The 21,772-nt window shown below is 30.8% G+C and overlaps 2 protein-coding genes and 1 long non-coding RNA gene across 3 annotated transcripts; 2 read left to right on the top strand and 1 right to left on the bottom strand.

Moving 5' to 3' along the window:
* LOC107935592 (uncharacterized) lies at positions 1–2,094 on the top strand. The gene is made up of 3 exons (XR_001694227.2): positions 1–53; positions 492–566; positions 1,827–2,094. It is a non-coding gene; the product is annotated as an uncharacterized lncRNA (long non-coding RNA).
* A 10,535-nt stretch (positions 2,095–12,629) lies between these two features.
* Positions 12,630–14,357, top strand: LOC107935572 (allene oxide synthase 1, chloroplastic). The gene has a single exon (XM_016868196.2). It carries the CDS (start codon positions 12,710–12,712, stop codon positions 14,198–14,200), a length of 1,491 nt encoding a protein of 496 aa, XP_016723685.1. The 5' UTR covers positions 12,630–12,709; the 3' UTR covers positions 14,201–14,357.
* A 2,874-nt stretch (positions 14,358–17,231) lies between these two features.
* On the bottom strand, positions 17,232–21,495 carry LOC107935558 (wall-associated receptor kinase-like 14). The gene is made up of 3 exons (XM_016868186.2): positions 20,595–21,495; positions 18,719–18,796; positions 17,232–18,641 (listed from the first exon to the last, which is right to left on the bottom strand). Exons 1-3 carry the CDS (start codon positions 21,322–21,324, stop codon positions 17,347–17,349), a joined length of 2,103 nt encoding a protein of 700 aa, XP_016723675.1. The 5' UTR covers positions 21,325–21,495; the 3' UTR covers positions 17,232–17,346.
* Positions 21,496–21,772: the final 277 nt, after the last annotated feature.

Raw genomic sequence — 21,772 nt, forward strand, 5'->3', positions numbered from 1 at the left:
AAAGAAAGAAAGAAAAAGAGAAATTTGAGGTTTTAAGGTTCAAAGTTAATTTGGTAAGTCAATTTAATCCCTTTTCTCTTAGTTTTAAAGTTTTTGGAATCCTAGAGATAAATACTACTTGATTTATGTTGATATTTTGAAAGTTAGTATATTATTAGATGATGTTCATATTGAATAAATTGAAGTGTTAGGGGGTTAAATTGATTGAATTTCAAGTTAGAAGTTAGAAAAGGATTTAATTGTAAAATAAAGTGTAAGTTTTGAATAGTAGGGACTAAATTGAGAGAATTTCGAAATTAGGGATTTATGGTGAAATTGAAGAGTTAAAATGAGTTTATAGTAAGAATTAAGAGAGAATATAGAGTTAGATTGGGAAAAATAAAATTAGTATTGATAAGGGATTAAATTAGAATTTGGGTAAAGTTTAGGTATAAAAGAAAATATTTTAATGAAATTGTGTATTAATGATTTTTAATTGTTTAATTACGTAGCTAATGTCGTGTACGAGTCATTGTCCGAGAAAGGAAAGGAGAAAGTGGACAAGGAGTGACTCGAGAGAAATTCCGGTTAGTATTACTATAATTTGAATTTAATTATTAATTGTTAAAATTTAAATTAATATACATGATGAGCAAATTGAGGTAAGCATCACGACTGAATTGAATGATAAATACGTATTGGTATTGAATTTATTAATAACAATTGTTGAATTTTGAATAATATGTTTAGTTAATAAAAAAATGAATATTGATATTGAATTGTACATGAATTTGATTGGAAAATGAATTAAAATATATATATATGAATGGAATAAAAGTGAATTAAATTGTGAATAAGTGTGATATATGTGAATTGCGGAATAAGTAGTAAATTGTAATGACGAATAAATGATAAATCTTTTTTGAAATAATTCTATAAAGTATTTAAATAAATGAGATTCATATTTAATGCCCAAGTAGATGGAATTTAGAACTACCAGGATATTAGTGGCATGCCATTAAGGAACTTATTAAGGAACTTTAGCGCGCTCTCTGATTATTAGCACGTTGGTGCTCTCTGATATTTAGCACGTCAGTGCTCTCTGTTTAGCACATTTGTGCTCTCTGTATTTGTTCCGTATATCCGGGGTGTTCTGTAAAATCTACTTTGGGCTAAGATTATAAGCTGTGGAAAAAAGTGAATCATTAATGTGTTAAGGTAAGTCTTATAAAGTTTATATGTACCGTTTTAGGCATAATGTGCCGTATTGGTGTGTTTTGGTTGGATCCGTGTATCCGCCAAGATCTGAGTCAAGTTAATAGGGGTAAATGAATAATTTTGATAATATAAATTTTTATTGAATGATCTTGAATATGAATTGAAATAGCTATTGTTAAGAAGTGAGAAGTGAAAATAAAATAATTTGAAAGAGTGAAATAATATGTGAATTTAACTGAATACAAGTTATTGAAATTTAGTTATGGATTTAATGAATAAATTGAGTGTTAAAAGATTTAAAGTACATATTGATTATAAATAGAAATGATAATGAATGAGTTGATAAATTGATTGAATTTGTATGAATTGGAATGAATTATTAGAATGAGATGTCGAAAAATCCAATAGAATTGAGATAGTGAAATAAGGTATGAATACAATTAAATACAAGAATTGAAATATTGCTTATTGTTATTAATGATCAAGTTGAGTTAAAGTATGAGATAATTAATGAATAATTGTAGACATAAATTAAATGTATATAATTTGTCAATTAATATTATTAATTTGAATTATGGTAATACCACTGAATATACCCATACTCAGCGTACGGTTGTTTCCGTGCGCAGGATTGTAGAAAACCAGTGTTTGATCCAGCATCCGAAGTAATCCCGACCTCAGAGACATTTTAGTGATGTACCTTTCTATTGATAATGTGGCATGTACCTAGGTAATGTATATACCTAAGTGATGTATAGGGGTTAGTCATTTTGAATGTTGTATCTATGATATTGCTAAAGAAAGAGGTGTATGTGATAATGTTTGGCTTTTAAAATGGTTAAGTATGAAAATCAAGAAAGAGTAAATTTTGCAAAGAAACAGAATTCAGGCAGCAACAGTGACGTAACTTTGAAAAATCACCTAGGATAGTATAAGATGAATTAGAGGGTGAATGATATATGAAATGAAATATTATTGAGTCTATTTTTATAGAAAAATAACGGTTTAGCAAAAAGAAATTTATATTTTAAGATATGTGAATTTTAGTGAGAAATGGTCAGATCTACTTCTGGAGTCCCCTGTTCCGAGTTTAGAAAATCACTAAAAATGATATAAAAATATTTATGAGTTTTAGTTTATATGTGTAGAATCCTTATTGAGTCTATTTTCTGTAGAAATAAGTGGTAATATCATATGAAAATTCTATAATGAGAAAATTTATTTTTAGTACCAAGGGGTCAGGACAGTCGAGTGAAGAAATAGGGGAGAATTTAACTAATAAACTGTACTAATTGGTCAAACCAAGAATTATGAAAATTTTATGGTAGAAAGATATATGAGTCTAGTTTCAGGAAAAATTTACTAAATTAAATTTGGAGTTCCGTAACTCGAGTTATAATCAATTTAGTAACTGCTGCGCGATTGGACAGATTACTGTAAACAGTGAAATTAATTTTTAAAACGAATTTTTATGCCCCGAATTAGTAAGATAAGCTAAGTAATGCCTCGTACTCGATTCCGACAATGGTCTCGGGTAAGGGGTGTTACATAATTGGGCCGTGTAAAGGATTTTGTGCCCCGGGCAATAATTGGGTATTACACTAACTTAACTTACTAAATCGGAGCATAAAAATTTTCTTTTAAAATTAATCCACTCACGTTCAATCAATATGTCCCTAAAAAGGCTCATCAAGACCGTAAAACATGCAATGAAAACGGTTCGGGTCCAAACTGGGAACATTAAAAAATTTTCAAATGCTTAAACAAATTAAAAATATTTTATTTCACTGTTCACAATAAAACTGTCCAACTGTGCAGTAGTCACTAAATTAATTATAACTCGAGTTACGAAACTCGAAATTTAAATACGTAAATTTTACATAAAACTAGACTCATATATCTTATTATCATAAAATTTTCAGAATTTTTGGGTTGGCCAATTAGTATAGTTTATTAGTTAAAGTCTCCCCTGTTTCACTGTTCGACAGTTCTGACCTCTCGTCACTAAAAAATGATTATCTCATTCTACATATTTCATATGGTGCTTCTGCTTGTTTCTACTGAAAATAGACTCACCAAGGAATCAAGACAAATAAATTATAACTCATAATTATTTCTGTACTATTTTTAATAGTTTTCCAAAGTCAGAACAGGAGATTCCAAAATCATTCTGACCCTATTTCACTAAAATTCAAATATCTCATAATATAAAATTCATTTGCCTATACCGTTTCTTTCATATAAAAATAGACTCGATAAGCTTTAATTCTATACATCATTCACTCTCTAATTCCATTTTTAATATCATTGGTGAATTTTTCAATATCACATCACTGCTGCTGTCCAAAAAAAAAACTATTCCATTGTAAATTTTTTTACTCTTTCATAATTTCTTTGTATTAACTGGCATTTAGGCATACATAACACTAAACATATTCTTAATTAGCCATCTTAATAGCTAATCATTATCAAATAACTTTACTTCCCTATTTCAACCTTTTTTGAAACACAATCCCAACAATTAACCACGTTATTTAATCAAGCATGAAACCATACATATCAAAATAAACAAGCCATTTTCGCATGACTCATTATATATATACATCTTTCAAAATATATTCCAAAAAGTAGTATAGACTATACATGCCATAAATTTAAGTTTAACTTTTATAGATACCGATAACGGACGATAGTGTGATTGATTTCGTTGACGATCCCCGATCCCGCAACTAACTTCCAAAATTTATAAAACCGAGGCAAACACATATGCACGGTAAGCTATCAAAGCTTAGTAAGTCATAAGCAAATAAACAATTCAATGTTATTGGCTACTTTGGAGGGATTAATATTGTAAATAATTTGTATTTCGACAAGTGCAACAATATTTATATATGAGAGGCTTGTATAAGTTAACGAGTCACTTAATTTTATAAGTTAAGTTTTTAAAGGAAAAATTTAGTGGAGAGTAATTTAAATCTTCAACGTAAGTGTGAGGTTGTTACATCGACGAATGGTCGGATTTAAATCCTTCGTTGTACGAGATTAAAAATAATGCATAAACTTTCTCAATAAATTCCCCTAAACATAGATGATTATCGAAGTACTTCTACCCATCAAGGTTTACAATTAAACAACTAGTTTTTGGCCATAAGATCATGGATATTTAACTATTAAATATTACATATTAAACTATTTCTTTACTAACACATAATGGTTAAAAAAATGGTGTAACTTGACTTGACACATTCAATTTTCTTCGATTTGGGTTAATTCAATAAATTTAACTAAATCGATATAAAGTTAAGTTAAAATGGTTAAATTGGTCGGTTATTTGTAAATAAAATCCAAAACGGGATTAAACGACTCAATCGACTTTGGCATATATAATTTTATATATTTTAAATTATTATTTGTGTTTAATTTAAATTTGGGGTGAGTTAAGTTGAAATAATTGGTCAAATCTAAATTTAAATAAAATTAAAAAAAACTAAAATTGAAAATCATAAAATTAATTTTAACTACCAAAAATATATATATATAATTAAGAATTATCACAATAATAAAAATAAAATTTAAGAAATTATTTGGTACTTAAGTTTGGTTTCAATATTCAATTTAGTACCTAAGTTTTTTATTTTTATGTTGATACTTGAACTTTTTTTGTCCCAATTAAATACCTAAGTTCGACTTCAATATTCAATTTAGTACATAAATTTTCTTTTTATCTTAATTAAGTGTTTGTGCTTTTTATTACTATAGCACACGTGTCAAACATTCATTGAACCACGTGATATTGTTTGAGCTGGATACCAAATAGAACATTGAAACCAAGTTCAACTACTAAATTAAAAAAAATATGTGTTGACACCATTTTTTTGATAAAACGGGGTCGACTTGGATTTTGAAAATGAAAACAAGAATAGGAGTCGCCACCAATCCTTTTTTGATGATGTGTGATCGGATCACCTTAAAAAGTGGTTGCTTTTAATAAATAATTTAATTTTATTAAAACAACGAGTTTGGTCCATGAAATTCAGAAAAATGGGTTCGGGAGTCGGTTACGTACGAGGAAGGATTAGCACCCTCGTAACGCCCAAAATTGGTACCTAATTGATTAGTTAATGTCTTAATGTTGAAAATTGAAAACTTTGAAGAATTTTAAAAAATACGATCCTTATATTAAAAAACGGGTATAATTTTAGAGAGAGGAGCATATTTTCACGTTATTTGAAAAAAGAATTATATCCCGTAAGTTAGGATATAATATCTATAATTCTCGATACGAGAATAAATGCCTAAAAAACAATTATTTATTTCAAAAGAGTTTGATTATCTCGAGTTTAAAAAGGGTCATGTCCCGTGAGTTAGAACACGATCTTTTGTTAATTCTCGAGAACATTTAAAAACATTTGATTGAAATGATTCGTATATTTGAATTTGTCGTGAAGATCGAAACCTCGTAAGTTAGGGCACGAACTTCTCGATTTTCAAGATATGAAATTTTGTTTATTTTGAAACCACGTTAAATAAATAAAATTAACTTATCATAAAACGGTAGGAATAAACTCAGTATTAACTTATGTAACAAAATGATAATGATAATATAAGCAATAATCCAAAAGAAATAAAATACATAAAATAACAAATCAAGTATATGAGATAGTAAATAAATAAATAGATAATTAAAGCATTTCCTAAAAATAATAACGAATACACGAATAAATAAATAAATATCAAATAGAACGACAATAGCAATACGAATAATAAGATAAAGTATTTATATATGTATATCAATATATTCATCTTGTAAGTTATAAAGTGAGTGAATGTATATATAGGTATAAATATATGTATATAAAAAAAATGAGCATATATGTATACATATATATATATATATGCGTATTAAAGTTATAAAATATATAAAAATGTAAAGGTAGGTATTTATTTCCAAGTATATAAATTTGAAATATCATACTTATATGCATGTAAAAAAAAGTATGTATATATAAAAATTATATGAAAATATAAAAACATATAGGCGTGTGTATATGTTTGAGGGAATAAAAATATGTATATAGATATAAATTATAAAGTGTAAAAATGTAAAAATACAAGTATATATGATAACACTCTAGAATAACGTATTTTTATGTATTAATTATGTATTTATTCTGAGTATGATCCTGCTAATTTGAGCTATTTATGATCTTTTATCTCATAGGAACTAAATTTGAGGCAAAAGTGAAATTAAGGGCCAAAAGCGTGAATTTAGAGATAAAATGGGCCAATGTGCGACACAAGGAAAAGTTGGTGCCAAAAGTGCAAGCATGGAGGACACAAGGGTTGAAATGCAAAAAGAAGAGATTTTATTTTATTAAACTCTATTTTAATTATATTAGGATAATTAATATTGAGATAATTATTAAGGATTATTTTTAGGATTTTATTTTATCTTTATTTATCTTTAATTAAATGTATTTATCTTTTAGGAATTTAAGTAGAATTAGAATATTTCCCCTAGCACTATAAATAGGGGGTGAAGTGACTCAAAAGGGAGCCCATCTTTTCTTTTTCTGTAAACACTCTCTCCCCAAAAGTCTAGGCTTTTGTTCTTTTCATATTTCTTTTCAATAAAATCTTTATTTTTATTTTATTTATTTTCTTTTCTACCACAACTATGAGCCACTAAACCCATCTAGCCGAAGGTTGTCAAAAATCTCCAAAAGGGTTATTGAGGCTTAGAATCCGTACTTAGCATTCTCAACGAGTATTCATCGTTTCTCCGCACTACGGGGCTGACGCTTCCGTCCATGTCCCTTAAGAAGTAAGCTTTTCAACGCATGCAAAGGCGGCCGCTTTGTATGTTTTGGGAAGGTTGCACAGTCGGTTCGTTAGCTTACTGCGTCAGAGGTTGGCGAGCCCAAGAGACAAAATGGCGTGGGATTCGCCATTGAGAATCGTTGATCTAGCATAAGACGATCCCACAGAAGCGATTGTTGGCTAGAGTCAGGTTCCACCAAATTGTAAGTCTAAATCATTGGAGCTGGTGGTTGTAGGCGTCCTCTTCCACTATAACTGGCTTATTCGGTTTGGGAAGGATCATCTAAAAGCCGAGGATTTAACCCAAGGCGGAACGAGACAACTGGAGGCTGGAATCTCTCATAAGAATTTTCTTTCTCTCAACTCTATTTTTTATTTTCTTTCTAATTTTCAATTCAATATTCTTAATTCTGTTTTTATTTTATTTTTCGTTTCTAGATCCAACAATTTAATTCTTCTATTGTTTTTATTTTTTTTAGGAACGCAGGTTGTCTTGGGCAAGACTCTGCCTGGGATATCACGAAACAAGATATTTTGCAAGTCCAGTCCCTGAGGATTTGACCCTACTTCCCTTTTACTATTCTTTTCATTATTTATTAGGGATAGGATATTTTTGGTGCTTTCAACGACCGCATCAATATGTATATATATATGTATGATAAATTTGAAATTTTAAAGGTATAAACGAGCAAATAGCAGCAATAATAATTAATAATAACAAAATAATATCAAATTTATTAATTAATGAGAAAATAAACAAAATACAAAAGGACTAAATTAAAATTTAAAACTGATTTCGGGGCCTAAATAGGTAAATATATAACAGAATGGCCCGGGACTGAAATGAAGCGCGCCGGAAGGACGAGGGACCGATCGAGAAATTTCCTCCTCTCCTCCGAAACGCGCAGTTTCATTAAGGGTCAAATAGAGAGACATAAAATTTTGTGGCAAAATTGAAAAGATAAAAAAGATAGGATCTGATTACAAACAACCTCAAAAGTGGAAGGACTAGAGGCATAAATAACCCCTTTTATCCAGAAACACGCGGATCCTAAGCTTACCGATCGGGTCGGGTATGGGTCGTGCCAAAACGGCACCGTTTTGGCCACTGATGCCAAGGCTCAAAATGGTGCTGTACAATGCCCCACATAAATGCAAAAAAAAAAAGCATTCATTCTTCATTTAAAAAAAAAACAGAGAGTTAAGCTCTCTCTCAAAAAATAGTCCATTTCTCCTGCCATTGAGGTCTCTCCGGCTTCCGACGCACCGCCGTGGCAGCCAAAGGCTAACGGTGAAAGAAACGGGCTCTTCGGCCCTTATTCCTCAGCGCACAGAGACCTGGCCTTCAAACCAAGAGACCGAGGGCTTTGGACCCCTTCTAAGGCCCAATTTTGACGACGGCGAAGGGTCTTCCGTCGACGGAGCCACAGGCGATTAGGTACCTTCTCTTACCCTTTTTTAATCTATTTATTTTATATATTTAAAAAAAACTAAATAAATAAATAAAGAAGAAATGGATCCAGAGAAAGCAAACGAATAAAAGATCACCTTTTAACTTGTTCTTTTTTATTTCTAATATTCGTGTGTTCCGAGGTAAAAAAAGAAGTTACATTTTGCTTCGACTTTTATAGCCTATTGTGTCACTATTTTCTACTGCTGTGGTTGTCCCTTCTTTCTTCTTTGCAGGCGTTTGGTGGCAGGCTACAAAGGCAGAGGGTATGGGGGGATGGGACACGACGAACAGTGGTGGCAGATAGGGTCTAAGATGCGAGGTACGGCGCCAAAAGGGGGAAGGTCTGAGGCAAGTGCGGCGCTTAGGGTTTCAGTTTCTGAAACCCTAAGTTGACTTTGATTTTTTTGGGCCTGGGCATTGGGTTTGATTGGGGTTGTGGGTTAGTTTTAGTTTGGGTTGGTTTTGGTTTTGCTGGTATGGGTTTGGGCCTGCTATTTTGTTTTTTTTTGTAATCTAGACTGTTATTGAGCCCGGGTAAAATTTGGGCTGTACAATATGTATCAAATTAAACATTAAAATTAACCCCAAATACCAAATAGGAAATTACTCAAAATAAATAAATGAATTGAATATTGTTATAACAACTAAAAATTAGTGCAAGAAATTGAAGAATTGGAATCCATGTACAGATTGGGTTCTATATTATTCTTACGTTACTTGTAAGACATTAAGACATGTGGGTTTTGTTTGGTTTGAGGCTGTCAAACTTGGACATCGGGCAAACAATGTCAACTTATAAATCTACCAATTTTTGGGTTAACAAATAAAAGTCAATGTTGTCTACTACTGCTTTATCAAAATAAATATTTTCATTTAAAATTAAAATATTTATCAAAATAAAAATCACTGAATATTAAATATTAATTAATTTTTATTTCTTAAGCATCAAGATATCCATCCAATCCATTAATTTGTCAAAGGGGCGAATGTAAAATTTAATTTTCGTGCTTAATGAAAATATATAAAAATATGGTAAATTATAATTTGTCCAGTCGAATTTTTTAAATTTTATTTCCTTTTACCCAAAATTTTAAAAATTGACTTCCATATAATATTGTCACATTCAAATATGCATGTAATTGGAATAAATTGGTGTATTAAAAATGGAATTAAATGTCATTATTTCTTGTGCGAATGTTTTGATAATTGCTGCAAAATCTCGAAATTCAGATTCAACAGCCGGATTAAGTGAGGAGTATTATAATCGACCTAACCCGATTTATAATCAACAAGAAGGTGTGTCAATTACCCCATCCATTAACAACACCTCTCCAAGTTCTTTCGTCATTAATCCAAAGCCCTCACTCTAGCTTTCAATATACATAATCCCATTAACAACAATTCTCCAAGTTCTTTCATTCTAGCTTTCAATATACCTAATCAGTTGCTTCAATCAAGACAGGTGGTTGTGATATTGAGCTCCCACTAAGTAAAAGATTACGATAAAACCAATTAAGAGTGATGTATAACCTCATGATTCTCTAAGAATATTTACTTTCCTTTTTATGATAACCCCATCATGTTAAGATTCTCTAAGAATATTTAGTTTCCTTATTATGATAAAACTAATTAAGAGTGATGTATAACCCATGATGTTAAGATTCTCTTAAGAATATTTAATTTCCTTCTACGATATAAATTAACAAGTTGTTGGATGTAATGGTAAGGTATATAGTACTCTTAAAAAGAGGACCCAAATTTGAATATTGGGTAAGCTACACTAGTAGTCACCTAGCTATTAGTAAATTTAATTTTTTGGTCATCCAACTATAAAAAGTTATAAAATGATAACTCGATTTTTCAATTTTGTCTTTTTTAGTTACCAGCTAGCTAATGGTGGTAACTTTGAAAATTGACATAAAAGTAACTTTGAGCTTCAAAATTTACACATTTTGCAAATTGGCCCTTTTGCAATTTTGTCTTTCTTTATGACCTTTTCACATAAAAAACTAAAAACTAAATTTATCAACTAAATTTGGTTTAAAATATACAAAAAAGAATCTAACACAAAAAATCCAAGATAATAATTTTCATTATTTTAAAATTAACCCTCAATGTTATACAGAGAAAAACAAAAATGCAAAAAAGAAAATGAAAAAAGAAACCAAATTGCACAATGTGTAAATATCGAGGGTCAATTTTTTTAAAAAAAATCAAGACTAATTTGGCGTAATTTATAAATGTTAATGGTTAATGTTGCTATTATTCCAATTTTAAAAGCTATCACCGATAGTCAACTAGTGACAAAAAAGACAAAATTGAATGGTTTGAGTGACCATTTTGTAACTTTTTATAATTGGATGGCCAAAAAAAATTTACTAACTACTAATATAATTTATCCTTTTTGAGGGATTCAATTGATGAAATGTATTGTGTGAAATATTCAACTGGATGCACTTTATTAATTGTTTAACTTTTTGTCATGGGTTCATTGTACCTTTAGTGGTGTATTTAACAATTATAACTACAAATTCTTGCAAGGACCACAAACAAATAACTTATTCAATTTATTATCCTTACCAAATGGAAGGCTTGGAATTTTAATCCAAATTGGGTTTTAACTTATCCTTAAATTATATTTTGCTGACATGTATTTATTTAAAGCATGGTGGTGAGAGTGTTGAAGAGAATGGGAATTTTTTTATTCAGGCTGCTATGTATTTATTTAAAGGGGTTTTGCAGAGTTGATTTTATTGGCTTTGGTAGAGTTGATTGTATGTTGCAAGCTTTTGAAATTGGGATGATATTTTATTAGTCAATTGAGTCTTAAATTAATTGATGTACATTTTTATTTATAAAGGTAAACCTAGCCAATTTGTTCTTTTAAAAGTTTCAAATTTTCAAATATAGAAAAAGGAAATTTTACAAAATTAGAAGTATGCAAATTAAGAAATTTCCCTTTAATACATGATAAGGAAATATTTTCTCATATAATTGAACCAATATTTGTACTATTCAACCCATCAAGTTTGAACAAGATAATTTCAACTCTAATTAACTATCTAACCAATAAAATTAAATAAGATCCAAGAACAACCCATACATTAATAAAGAATGCTGAAAATTTTTTAAACAAATAAGAAAAACATAAATAAAGAAAATAAAAAATTTCAAGGTAAAGGGTTGCTTATCTACTTTATGTTTTACTTTAAAATTGTAATTAAGATCGTTAATTGAGTCTTAATTTGATTGATAACGGTGTTATTGTTAATACAAAAAGATGTAGGTTCAAATATGTTAAAGTACATTATCCTCAAATTTAAAAATCAGAAAGAGACTGTAAATAATTTTAGACATTATATCTACTATATATATACTTTTGGTCGTCAAGATAAGTACTACAAGACTTCATTAAAATAATATATAAATAAAGAAAACTTACGTAACATGATTGTGCCAATACTACTAATATTTAGCTCAAAATAAATAGATGCCAAACATTAGTTAATTAAAAAGGATGAGAGCACTTGCTGTTATATAAAAAGTTTGGTTAAATTATCTATTAGTCCTTATATTTTGCAAAAGTTATAGATTTAGTCTTTGTATTTTAATTTGGTCATTTTTAATCCTCACCAATCGTTAACTATTAAATTCATTCATTCAGTTGCGTTATGTTATTTCCAACATTTGATGCGGAAAACATATTATCATTTGTGTAATGATATGTCAGCTTGTTTTTTCCACATATTACCCACTAAAAATTCGATTAATGGATTAATGATTGACATTTGCATCAAGATTAAAATCTTCAAATTCGAAAAGTATAAGAACTTATAATGATCTAATTGCATAATATGGAATTAAAATTACAATTCTACGCAGAGTACAAGACTAGTAGTTGAGTTTAACCAAATGGGTTTAATTGCTACCGTTTAAATCAAGACTAAAATTTTAAAATTTGAAAAGTATAAGGACTAAAAGAAGAATTTAACCAAAAAGTTTGTAATGAAGATAAAAATGACTGCAAATAGAGAATAAATTTCAAAAGTCCATATGTAGATTTCAACTCAAAGACATTGTACAACGTCGGCATTTGAATAGTTTATTTGTCGTTGTCGGCCGGCCATGCCATTGTGCTATAAATAAAGAGACTTATGGCTCTCTTTTTTGCAATCCATTCCATCTTTTCAAAGCTATATTTATCTTTTGAAGAAATTTTATCACTATTAAACCCTCCTAATGGCTTCTAGTGCTACATTATCTTCTCGACGTGCTAATGTTCGCAGTCGGCTGTCAGTAACGGTTTCCGAGCTTGAAAAACCCGAGCTTCCTTTGAAGTCAATTCCCGGTGATTATGGACTTCCTTTCATCGGTGCAATCAAAGACCGGCTTGATTATTTCTACAACCAAGGTCGAGACGAATTTTTCAAATTCAAAATCCAAAAATACCAATCGACTGTACTTCGAACAAACATGCCACCAGGTCCATTCATTTCTTCCAACCCAAAAGTTGTCGCTTTACTTGACGGAAAGAGCTTTCCAATTCTTTTCGACATATCGAAAGTTGAAAAGAAAGACCTTTTCACTGGCACTTACATGTCTTCAACTTACCTCACCGGCGGGTATCGAATTTTATCATATCTTGACCCATCAGAACCCAAACATGCCAAACTCAAACAACTTCTCTTTTTTCTCTTGAAATCAAGTAGAGACCGAGTGTTGCCGGAGTTCAAAGCGTGTTACACCGAGTTATTCAAAACGGTGGAATATGAACTCGCGGAGAAAGGTAAATGTAGCTTCCAAACACCTAGTGAACAAGCTGCTTTTAATTTCTTAGCTCGGGCTTTCTTTGACTCGAATCCAGTTGATTCTAAACTCGGAAGTGACGGTCCAAGTTTGGCTAACAAATGGGTTTTGTTTCAACTCGGTCCGATTTTCACCCTTGGTCTACCCAAATATATAGAAGATCTTTTACTCCATACATTTCCATTACCATCTTTTCTCGTTAAAAATGATTACAAAAAATTATACGATTTCTTCTACGAATCGGCCGGTTTAGTTCTTGATGAAGCTGAAAAAATGGGTATTTCACGTGACGAAGCTTGTCATAATCTTGTATTCGCTACGTGCTTTAATTCTTTCGGCGGCATTAAAGTGTTCTTCCCGATTATGCTTAAATGGATTGGTTTAGCCGGAGAAAACCTACACCTTTCATTAGCAAAAGAGATCAGGTCGGTCATTAAATCAAACGGCGGAGAACTAAGCTTGTCCGCAATGGAACAAATGCCATTGATGAAATCCGTGGTGTATGAATCGTTTCGTATCGACCCGCCAGTTCAGTTTCAATACGGAAAGGCGAAGAAAGATCTTTTGATTGAAAGTCACCATGCCGTATACGAAGTGAAAGAAGGGGAGATGTTATTCGGATACCAACCGTTTGCGACGAAGGATCCGAACATATTTGACAGAGCCGAGGAGTTTGTACCCGACCGGTTCATGGGTGTCGACGAGGAGAAGTTGTTGAAGTATGTGCTTTGGTCTAATGGACCGGAGACTGAGCATCCTACGGTGGCGGATAAACAATGTGCCGGTAAAGATTTCGTGATGTTGGTGTCTAGGCTTTTTGTGGTGGAATTTTTCAGACGTTACGATACGTTTGAAGTCGAAGTCGGACCGGCACCGGTGGGGGTGGCCGTCACTATAACGTCGTTGAAAGCTGCAAGCTTTTAGAGACGATAAAACTTGTTAATGCAAATGCTAACATTTAAGATATTATTGTAATTTCTTTTTATCGTTCGTATGATATTATTGTAATATGTCAAATCATTTCTAACGTAGATTTATTAAAAGTCAATATTATAACATAAGTTGGTTTGATTTATTATTACATAATATATTTCTTTGGATAAATTTTAAAATTATATATAAATTTTGATTCAATATGTAATTTAATATATGAACTTTGATTCAGTGTAACTATACATATAAAATTTTGATTTTGATTCAAATGAATACATGAATTTTTTTTGGTGTAAAGAAACACTAACTTAAAACATATGAAATCGATCTAGGGGGAGCTGCAAGTAATACCAAACCCTCCTCTCTATCAAAAGCCATTTTTGTTATGTAATCAACATCATTATTTCTTTCTCTAGGGATATGCTATAGCAGCCATTGACCAACCTTCTTCAGAATTCGAGGATGACAAGAAAATGTCTTGAATAGCCTTCATAACCTCTACACTATTGGTCTGAATCAACACTCTCTCATAATTCCAACTCTTTATCATGTTCAAACCATCAAATGTTCCTCATAGTTCAGCAGAAAAACTGAGCACTTTCCCAAACACCTATTAAAGCCTAAAATCCACTTTCCTACATGATCTCGCAAAACTCTTCTTGAAGCGGCGATTTCGGTTTCCATCTTGAAAGCACCGTCTGTATTTAATTGAACCCATCCATCCTTCCAAGGGATTGCCTCCCTTGTTGCCACATGAAATTTTAATTTTCATTCAACTATACACATTTAAAAAATAAACGCATCACTTTCTTTTCATATTAGATTAATATAATTATTTATATATGCAATATGTAAATGTAAAATAGTGTTATATTGATAATTTGTGAAAATTGAATCAAATAAAAATTTCATATATAAAATTACACAAAATCATAATTCAATATATAATTTTAAGATTTATCTTCTTTCTTATGCTGGTGGGTGAATTTTTTGACCTTCCAAACTCTCTTTAAATATAATATATTTAACTTGATGAGAAAGAAATTAAAGTTATTTAATTTATAATATTTTATTTTGAAGAGTTGGAATCTTAGCTCTATCTGCTTGTATGCAATAGAAGTAAAAGGTTTTAGTATTATATATTAAATTGTGTTTTAGTTTTTTTACTTAAAAAATAAGTAAACTATAAAATTTTAGAATCGAATTAATGGTTGAATTGATTAGATTATCAGTTTTTTATTTTACTGGTTTGTCCAGTTTAATTAAATGAATCAATAAAATTCATAAAATTTTAAAATATAAAAAAATCAGTTTAACCTATTCCGAACGATTTGTGAATCTACCAGTCGAACCCCTCTCTTTAAACTGATACTTTAACTGATTTCCTTAGGGAGACTGAAATGCAACTTGAGTATAACACAGGGACTTATAAAACATTTACCAGCCCTATTTTTTTTAAACGGGTTTAAACATGCTTCAACACCTATTTTTTTTTTAATTTAAACTTTTAATGAGAATGTATTGCTAAAAGTAAACATTGTATTAAAAACACTTAAAAATATTTATTAAAGATTGAATTGTTTAAAGATAAAATTATCGATATTTTTAGAGCGGAATTGATCAGGTCACCAGTTTGCTAGTTTGATCGGTTTGATTAAAAATATTAAAATTTAAAAAAAAAGCATGATTTGATTTTTTTAGTCGGTCCATATCAATTCTCAATTTGATCGGTTCAAAGTCATTCTCTAGACTGGTACCCCAACCGGTTCCCAGTTTAATCCAATTCAAACATCATTGTAAACTATTATTCCGATTCGGAGAGAGAGATTAAACTAATTAAATCATGAACCACTCAAAACTGAATTAATCAGGTTAAAAATCGATTGAAGTGGTTGATTTGATTTTCTTTATTTTTTAATATTTATGAATTTTAATAATTTATTTAATTCAAACCATATCAGCTTGTTGGATTGGAAAACAATAATCCGACTAATTGACAATCGTTTTAGTTTTGAAACTATTGAATTTATATTGGATTGATTGAATCTTACTTTATTCGAATTATTAATTTAAATATGATTTTTTAATTTAATTATATAAATTATAATCCTTTTAAGTAAAAAAGATATATATATATAATTTATAAATAAGAAAAGTATTCTTTTTAGGTTATATTTTTTTAGAAAAATTCTTTTATACGAAACAAATTTTAACTTTTGAACAATGACAAGTCGGATAAATACAGAGATAAAATTAAAAATTTCAAGCCGCCGCCGCCGCCGTCTCATCTAAACTCACTCATCAATATGGACTTAATGTAAAACAAAGTTAACAAATTTTCCCTAATTTAACGAGTATTAAAATATCCAATATCATATTAGTATAATATTCATTTTTTTAATGAGGGATTAAATGGAAGAATTTTTTTAGGTTTGAACATCATCGAACTAAAAAATTGTTTGTTTGGATCCAATGGGTTTACGAACAGTAATAATGGACCATGGATGGAATTTTGGTTCGACTAAAGTGACATAAAGCACGTCAGAACATTAATTTATCTAGATAATACCGTCAGACCACTTGACTATTTGACTCTGACCTATGAGCCGAGTAATTGATGTTGTATAAGGCCCAAAACACATACATAGAAGGATATCTATTTTCTTCTCTTACACTCTCACTCTCTACCTCTCCTCCTCCTCACCCTTTTTTCCAATCACTTTTCTCGACGACTCTCCGCCGTGTATTCAATCTATCATCAACAAAAGGGCCAACATTTTATAAAAAGTAAATTATTTTATAAATTTTAAATTGATCAACTTTAAATAATACGTAACATAATAATTTTTCTAAAATTGCATGATAGACCTTAGAAAAAAAAATATGAAAATTTCATTTCTAAAAACATTAAATGTTTATATTAAAAAAAAAATAGAGTTGTCTATCAACTCTAAAATTATCTTTCATAACATTATCCCATATATCTAATATTTTACATATAACAAATTATCATATATATATATAGAAACACAAATTATAATTTTATAATATTATAAATTAAAAAAGTTATCCATGAACTTAAATATTTTGAACATCCCATACAAAAATGGTGTAAAAGAAAGGTTTGACTTTTCTAGTTAATGGGTTACATTATTCAACAGGTAGCTTGAAGAAGGTGAGCTTTGTTCACTCAACCATGGATCTTGCACTGATACTGGTGAATGATCCTTCATTTTCTCCATTAAATTCATAAACCCAACATTACTCATTTGAAGCATAAACAAGCCATTTCTATTTTGAACTCCACCATTCTTATTAATTCCCTTGCTTAATGGTTGCTCACTTAGATTTGATGAAGAAGAACAAGGTGACGCCTCTAATGAAGCACCTTCATAATTGATTTCTTCTCCATGTACCCATCTACTTAGCTTAATTTGTTCCAATTCCATTGCTACTTCCATCATTGTAGGTCTCATGTCTCTATGAAATGCTAAACATCTAAAGGCTAGCTCCGCAACCTTGTGGATTGATGATAATGTCCATGGATCATTACTGTTGGGGTTTAAAAATGGGTCTATGATCTCATCTAAACGTCCCTTGCTGATTCTATCAGTAGCAATGGATGCTAAGTTAGCTTCATTTGGTGGTCTTGAGAAGTCTATCACTTTCAATGCTGTTATGATCTCGATTAGAACAACCCCGAAGCTATAAACATCGCTTTTATCGGAAAGATGGAAGTTTTGATGGTATTGAGGGTCAAGGTATCCCGGTGTTCCTTGTGGAGCTGTTGAAATGTGGGATGTCTCGGTTTTTCCGAGCCTAGAAAGACCGAAATCAGCTACTTTGGACTTGAAATTGTAGTCTAAAAGTATGTTGCTAGATTTGATGTCTCTATGGTATATAGGAGGGTCTATAGCAGAGTGTAAATAAGCAATGGCTTGTGCAGTTTCTGTAGCGATGGTAAGTCGAACCGGCCAAGGAAGTCCATCACCTCGTTCTCGTTGTAAATGTTGGCATAATGTTCCATTAGGCATGAACTCGTAAACGAGTATTTGTTCACCGTTTTCCATGGAACAACCTAATAAACGAACTAGATTCGGGTGACTTACGGATGATATTAGCTTGATCTCGTTCACGACTTGCTCGATACAATCGGTGTCTCTATGCTTGATCCTTTTAATAGCAACCCATGAATTGGTATGTAGTTTGCCTGCATAGACTGTCCCAAATGCTCCAGTTCCAAGCCTTTGTTTCTCTGAGAAACCATTTGTAGCTTTCTCTATTTCTTTGTATGTGTAAATCGGAATATTGATGCCCGATGCATCGGAAAACAGTCTTTTCATGCTGTGTTTGGTTCTCGAACTCGATTTCTTGCGCGCGAAGCAACATGTGAGAACTACACAAATCATTAAAGAAGCTCCAACTGCAATGCCTATGAAAAATGAGCACCAACAATTAGTGATGTGATGATCACTAGCATTAATAGGTTCAACATCAAATTAACATTACCTCCGATTAACATAATGACTCGAGCCGTTCCTCCGCATTCACCGGAAACGTACCTCGCCGGGTTACAATTGGAAGAGGCTGTTTAGTTTTACATATCAACAAACACAAAAACAAATTGTTAAAGACTATGGGGTTATAATGCTTAGTCATTATCTAGCATCACCTAATATGTAAAAAGTACCATGGACCCTTATGTTAGGAGTCAGATTGCATTTTGCCATTTTACTAAAAAAATTGGCATATTAGTCATTGTACATTAGATTAAAGAGCAAAATTGTCTTTTTGTTAAAAATTCCATTCATTTCTACTATTAAAAACTGGTCTTTGTATATCAGAATGAGGAACACGTGTCACACCACATTTAACTACCTAATTTTTCTGTCAACCACACTAGTTTTTAACAGTAGAAATGGATGTAATTTTTAACAAAAAGGATCAATTTGCTCTTTTTTTTAGTAAAAGGGGCAAAATACAATCTAACTCCTAGTACAGAGTATCCATGATACTTTTATCCACCTAATACCATATATGGATTTTATGTACTTATTTGATTGTTGTTTATAGATTAAGGTCTAATGGAGTCAATTTGATGCAATTAGTAAAAAAATTACAATGGGGTCCCTCAATGATCATCCACTTGCTAAATGATGAAAGAAAATTTGGTTCCTTCCGAGCTAAATGGTAAGGGTTTGACACATTGAAAAGCATTTTTGCCTTTACAAAAATGATGAGTGTCCCCATAATTGAGCAAAGTTTAAGCCACCTTTTTGGCCTGAAAATCAGGGTATTATGTATCATTTTTAGAGTGTAGTGTGTGGCATATGCTATTATTTTAGCTGCCACGCAAAGCAATTTACATTCTCCACTATCATTAATTGTTTTGTTTCTAAGTCAATAATGCTTTGCAAGCTTTAATTTGTTAAAGTGAAGGTTGCTTTTATTGGATAATTACAAAGCTCAAGACCAAGTAAAAAAACTTTCTAGGAGACTCGAGATTAATTTATGCATACAATTTCACTATTGTTTCCACATATAATTTTATAGTTTTTAGAAGAAATTATCATTTTTGAGAGCTAAACTCAAGTTTTACTATGTATTAACTTAAAATTTTATAAAATTGAAAAGAACTAAAACTAAAAATTTCCATTTAAGGGGCCCTGCTAGAGGAAAAATTCCCTTATGGTTTATCATTATAGCCCAAACAAACTTCGATTAAAATTGAATTAATTAATTAAACTTGTACAATTTAATTGACTTGATTCAGTTAATTTAATTTTAATAAATTAAAATATGTTAAATTGACTAACTAACTGAATTTATATATTAAATCCATATATTTTAAAATACATTTCCTAAACTTAAATCCATTATAATATTCCTCAAATTCAAATAAATATATTCATTATTCAAACCTTAAATTATAAAATTTCTTAATATCAGCCGATTGAATATTAACTCAATTGGTATAAATATTATTGTCAATGCAGGAGAACGTGATTTTAAGTGTGCTGAAGTGCATTATCCTCCTATTTATGAGTTGGGAGAGTTATGAATACTTCTAAGCAGGCATTGTCTCAAAAAAAAAAAAAACAAATATGGTCAAAACCTATAATGAACACTTTACCTCTAAGAATAATAAAATTATGATTTAACTCTCTTCTAAATTTATAATTTAGTTTTCACTAAAAAAAACTTTCTTTTAAGTCCTAAATCGATTTTTTAAAGTCAAAACTATAATTTATAATTTTTGCCTTTGAAAAATAGAATGACAATTTTAACTTTATTAATCATTTGCAGCATCAATACGAAGAAAAAACATAACATGAACAACGCAAGCAAAATTTCCAAAGAGATTCGGTGAAACAGAAGAACTAACCTTTCCGGCAACCATCGCCGGCACGATATCCATCACCAACAAACCCATTTCGACACCTACAATACGATCCTGGCCGTCGATTAACCGGCGAAACAATTTCATCACAAACAGCATTCTCAGAACATAACTCCGAGCACTGTCCTTCAATCCACCACCTTAGCTCCACCACTTGTACTTCCAACACACCCGATTCATTAAAAGATTCCGTCGATATCGACGACAAAAACGACCCACAATTCGTCCCAATCACCTTATCATAATCAAGAAAGCCATTACTTTTCTTTTCCGAATAGCAACTAATGTTACTATTATTAGAACAAGTAAGGGACTCAAAATGAGTGTAAACCATGGTAGATGGTATCATGCATGGTGATGGTAAGGAGCAATTTTGTAATAAGATTGCGTTACGAGATGTTGGGGCGTAGTTTTTGCTATAAAGACGATGGAGAGCTTGAAGTGGACGATCACAAGTGGCTTCAATGCTGATTTTTATATGGTTTTGGTTTATGTTTAGGATTGGGAAACCGGCAATATGGTGGTGGTGATGGTGGTGGGCGGTGGTGGTGCAATTTAGTGGGATTTGGCAGGTAGGGGAGAAGCCAAATGGGTAAGGAACATGGTTGCCACCACATGATCGGTTGCAATTTGAGGATTGAATTATAAAGGGGAATGAAAGTATAAGGATTGATATGAAAATAAAATTGGGTTCTTTGGGTTGTTTGTGAATCATGGTTGGGATTGTTTTGTTGATGAGATCATTGAAGGGTTTCTTGTTTCTCAAGTGTATTGCACTTATTAAAGAAAAAAAAAAGGAACTTTATTGAATAATAGTAGCAATTTGAAGCTTGTGAGATTGAAATTTGGTGTGATCAACAGTTAAATTGATTGCAAAAGGAACACTAGTAACCATCTTGGGTTTCAATATATATATATAAGCAATGGAGATAGTTAGAAATTTTATATTATGGGGTTTGATATCTAATTACAAATTTTTGAAAGGATTAAAATATAATTTTATTAATTAATAATTAGGGTCCAAGCCCCTATCCAATGGAAGGAAATTACTTTTTTTTAAGTAATTATATGAAAAAAAAAATCTGGAAAAGAAATATATGATTCATTATTGAGTAGAGTGAGAAAAGAAATGCTAAATTCCCTTTTCCTTTTCTTTGTTTTCA

This window comes from Gossypium hirsutum, chromosome D06, assembly GCF_007990345.1.
Source record: "Gossypium hirsutum isolate 1008001.06 chromosome D06, Gossypium_hirsutum_v2.1, whole genome shotgun sequence".
Classification (NCBI taxonomy): Eukaryota; Viridiplantae; Streptophyta; class Magnoliopsida; order Malvales; family Malvaceae; genus Gossypium; species Gossypium hirsutum.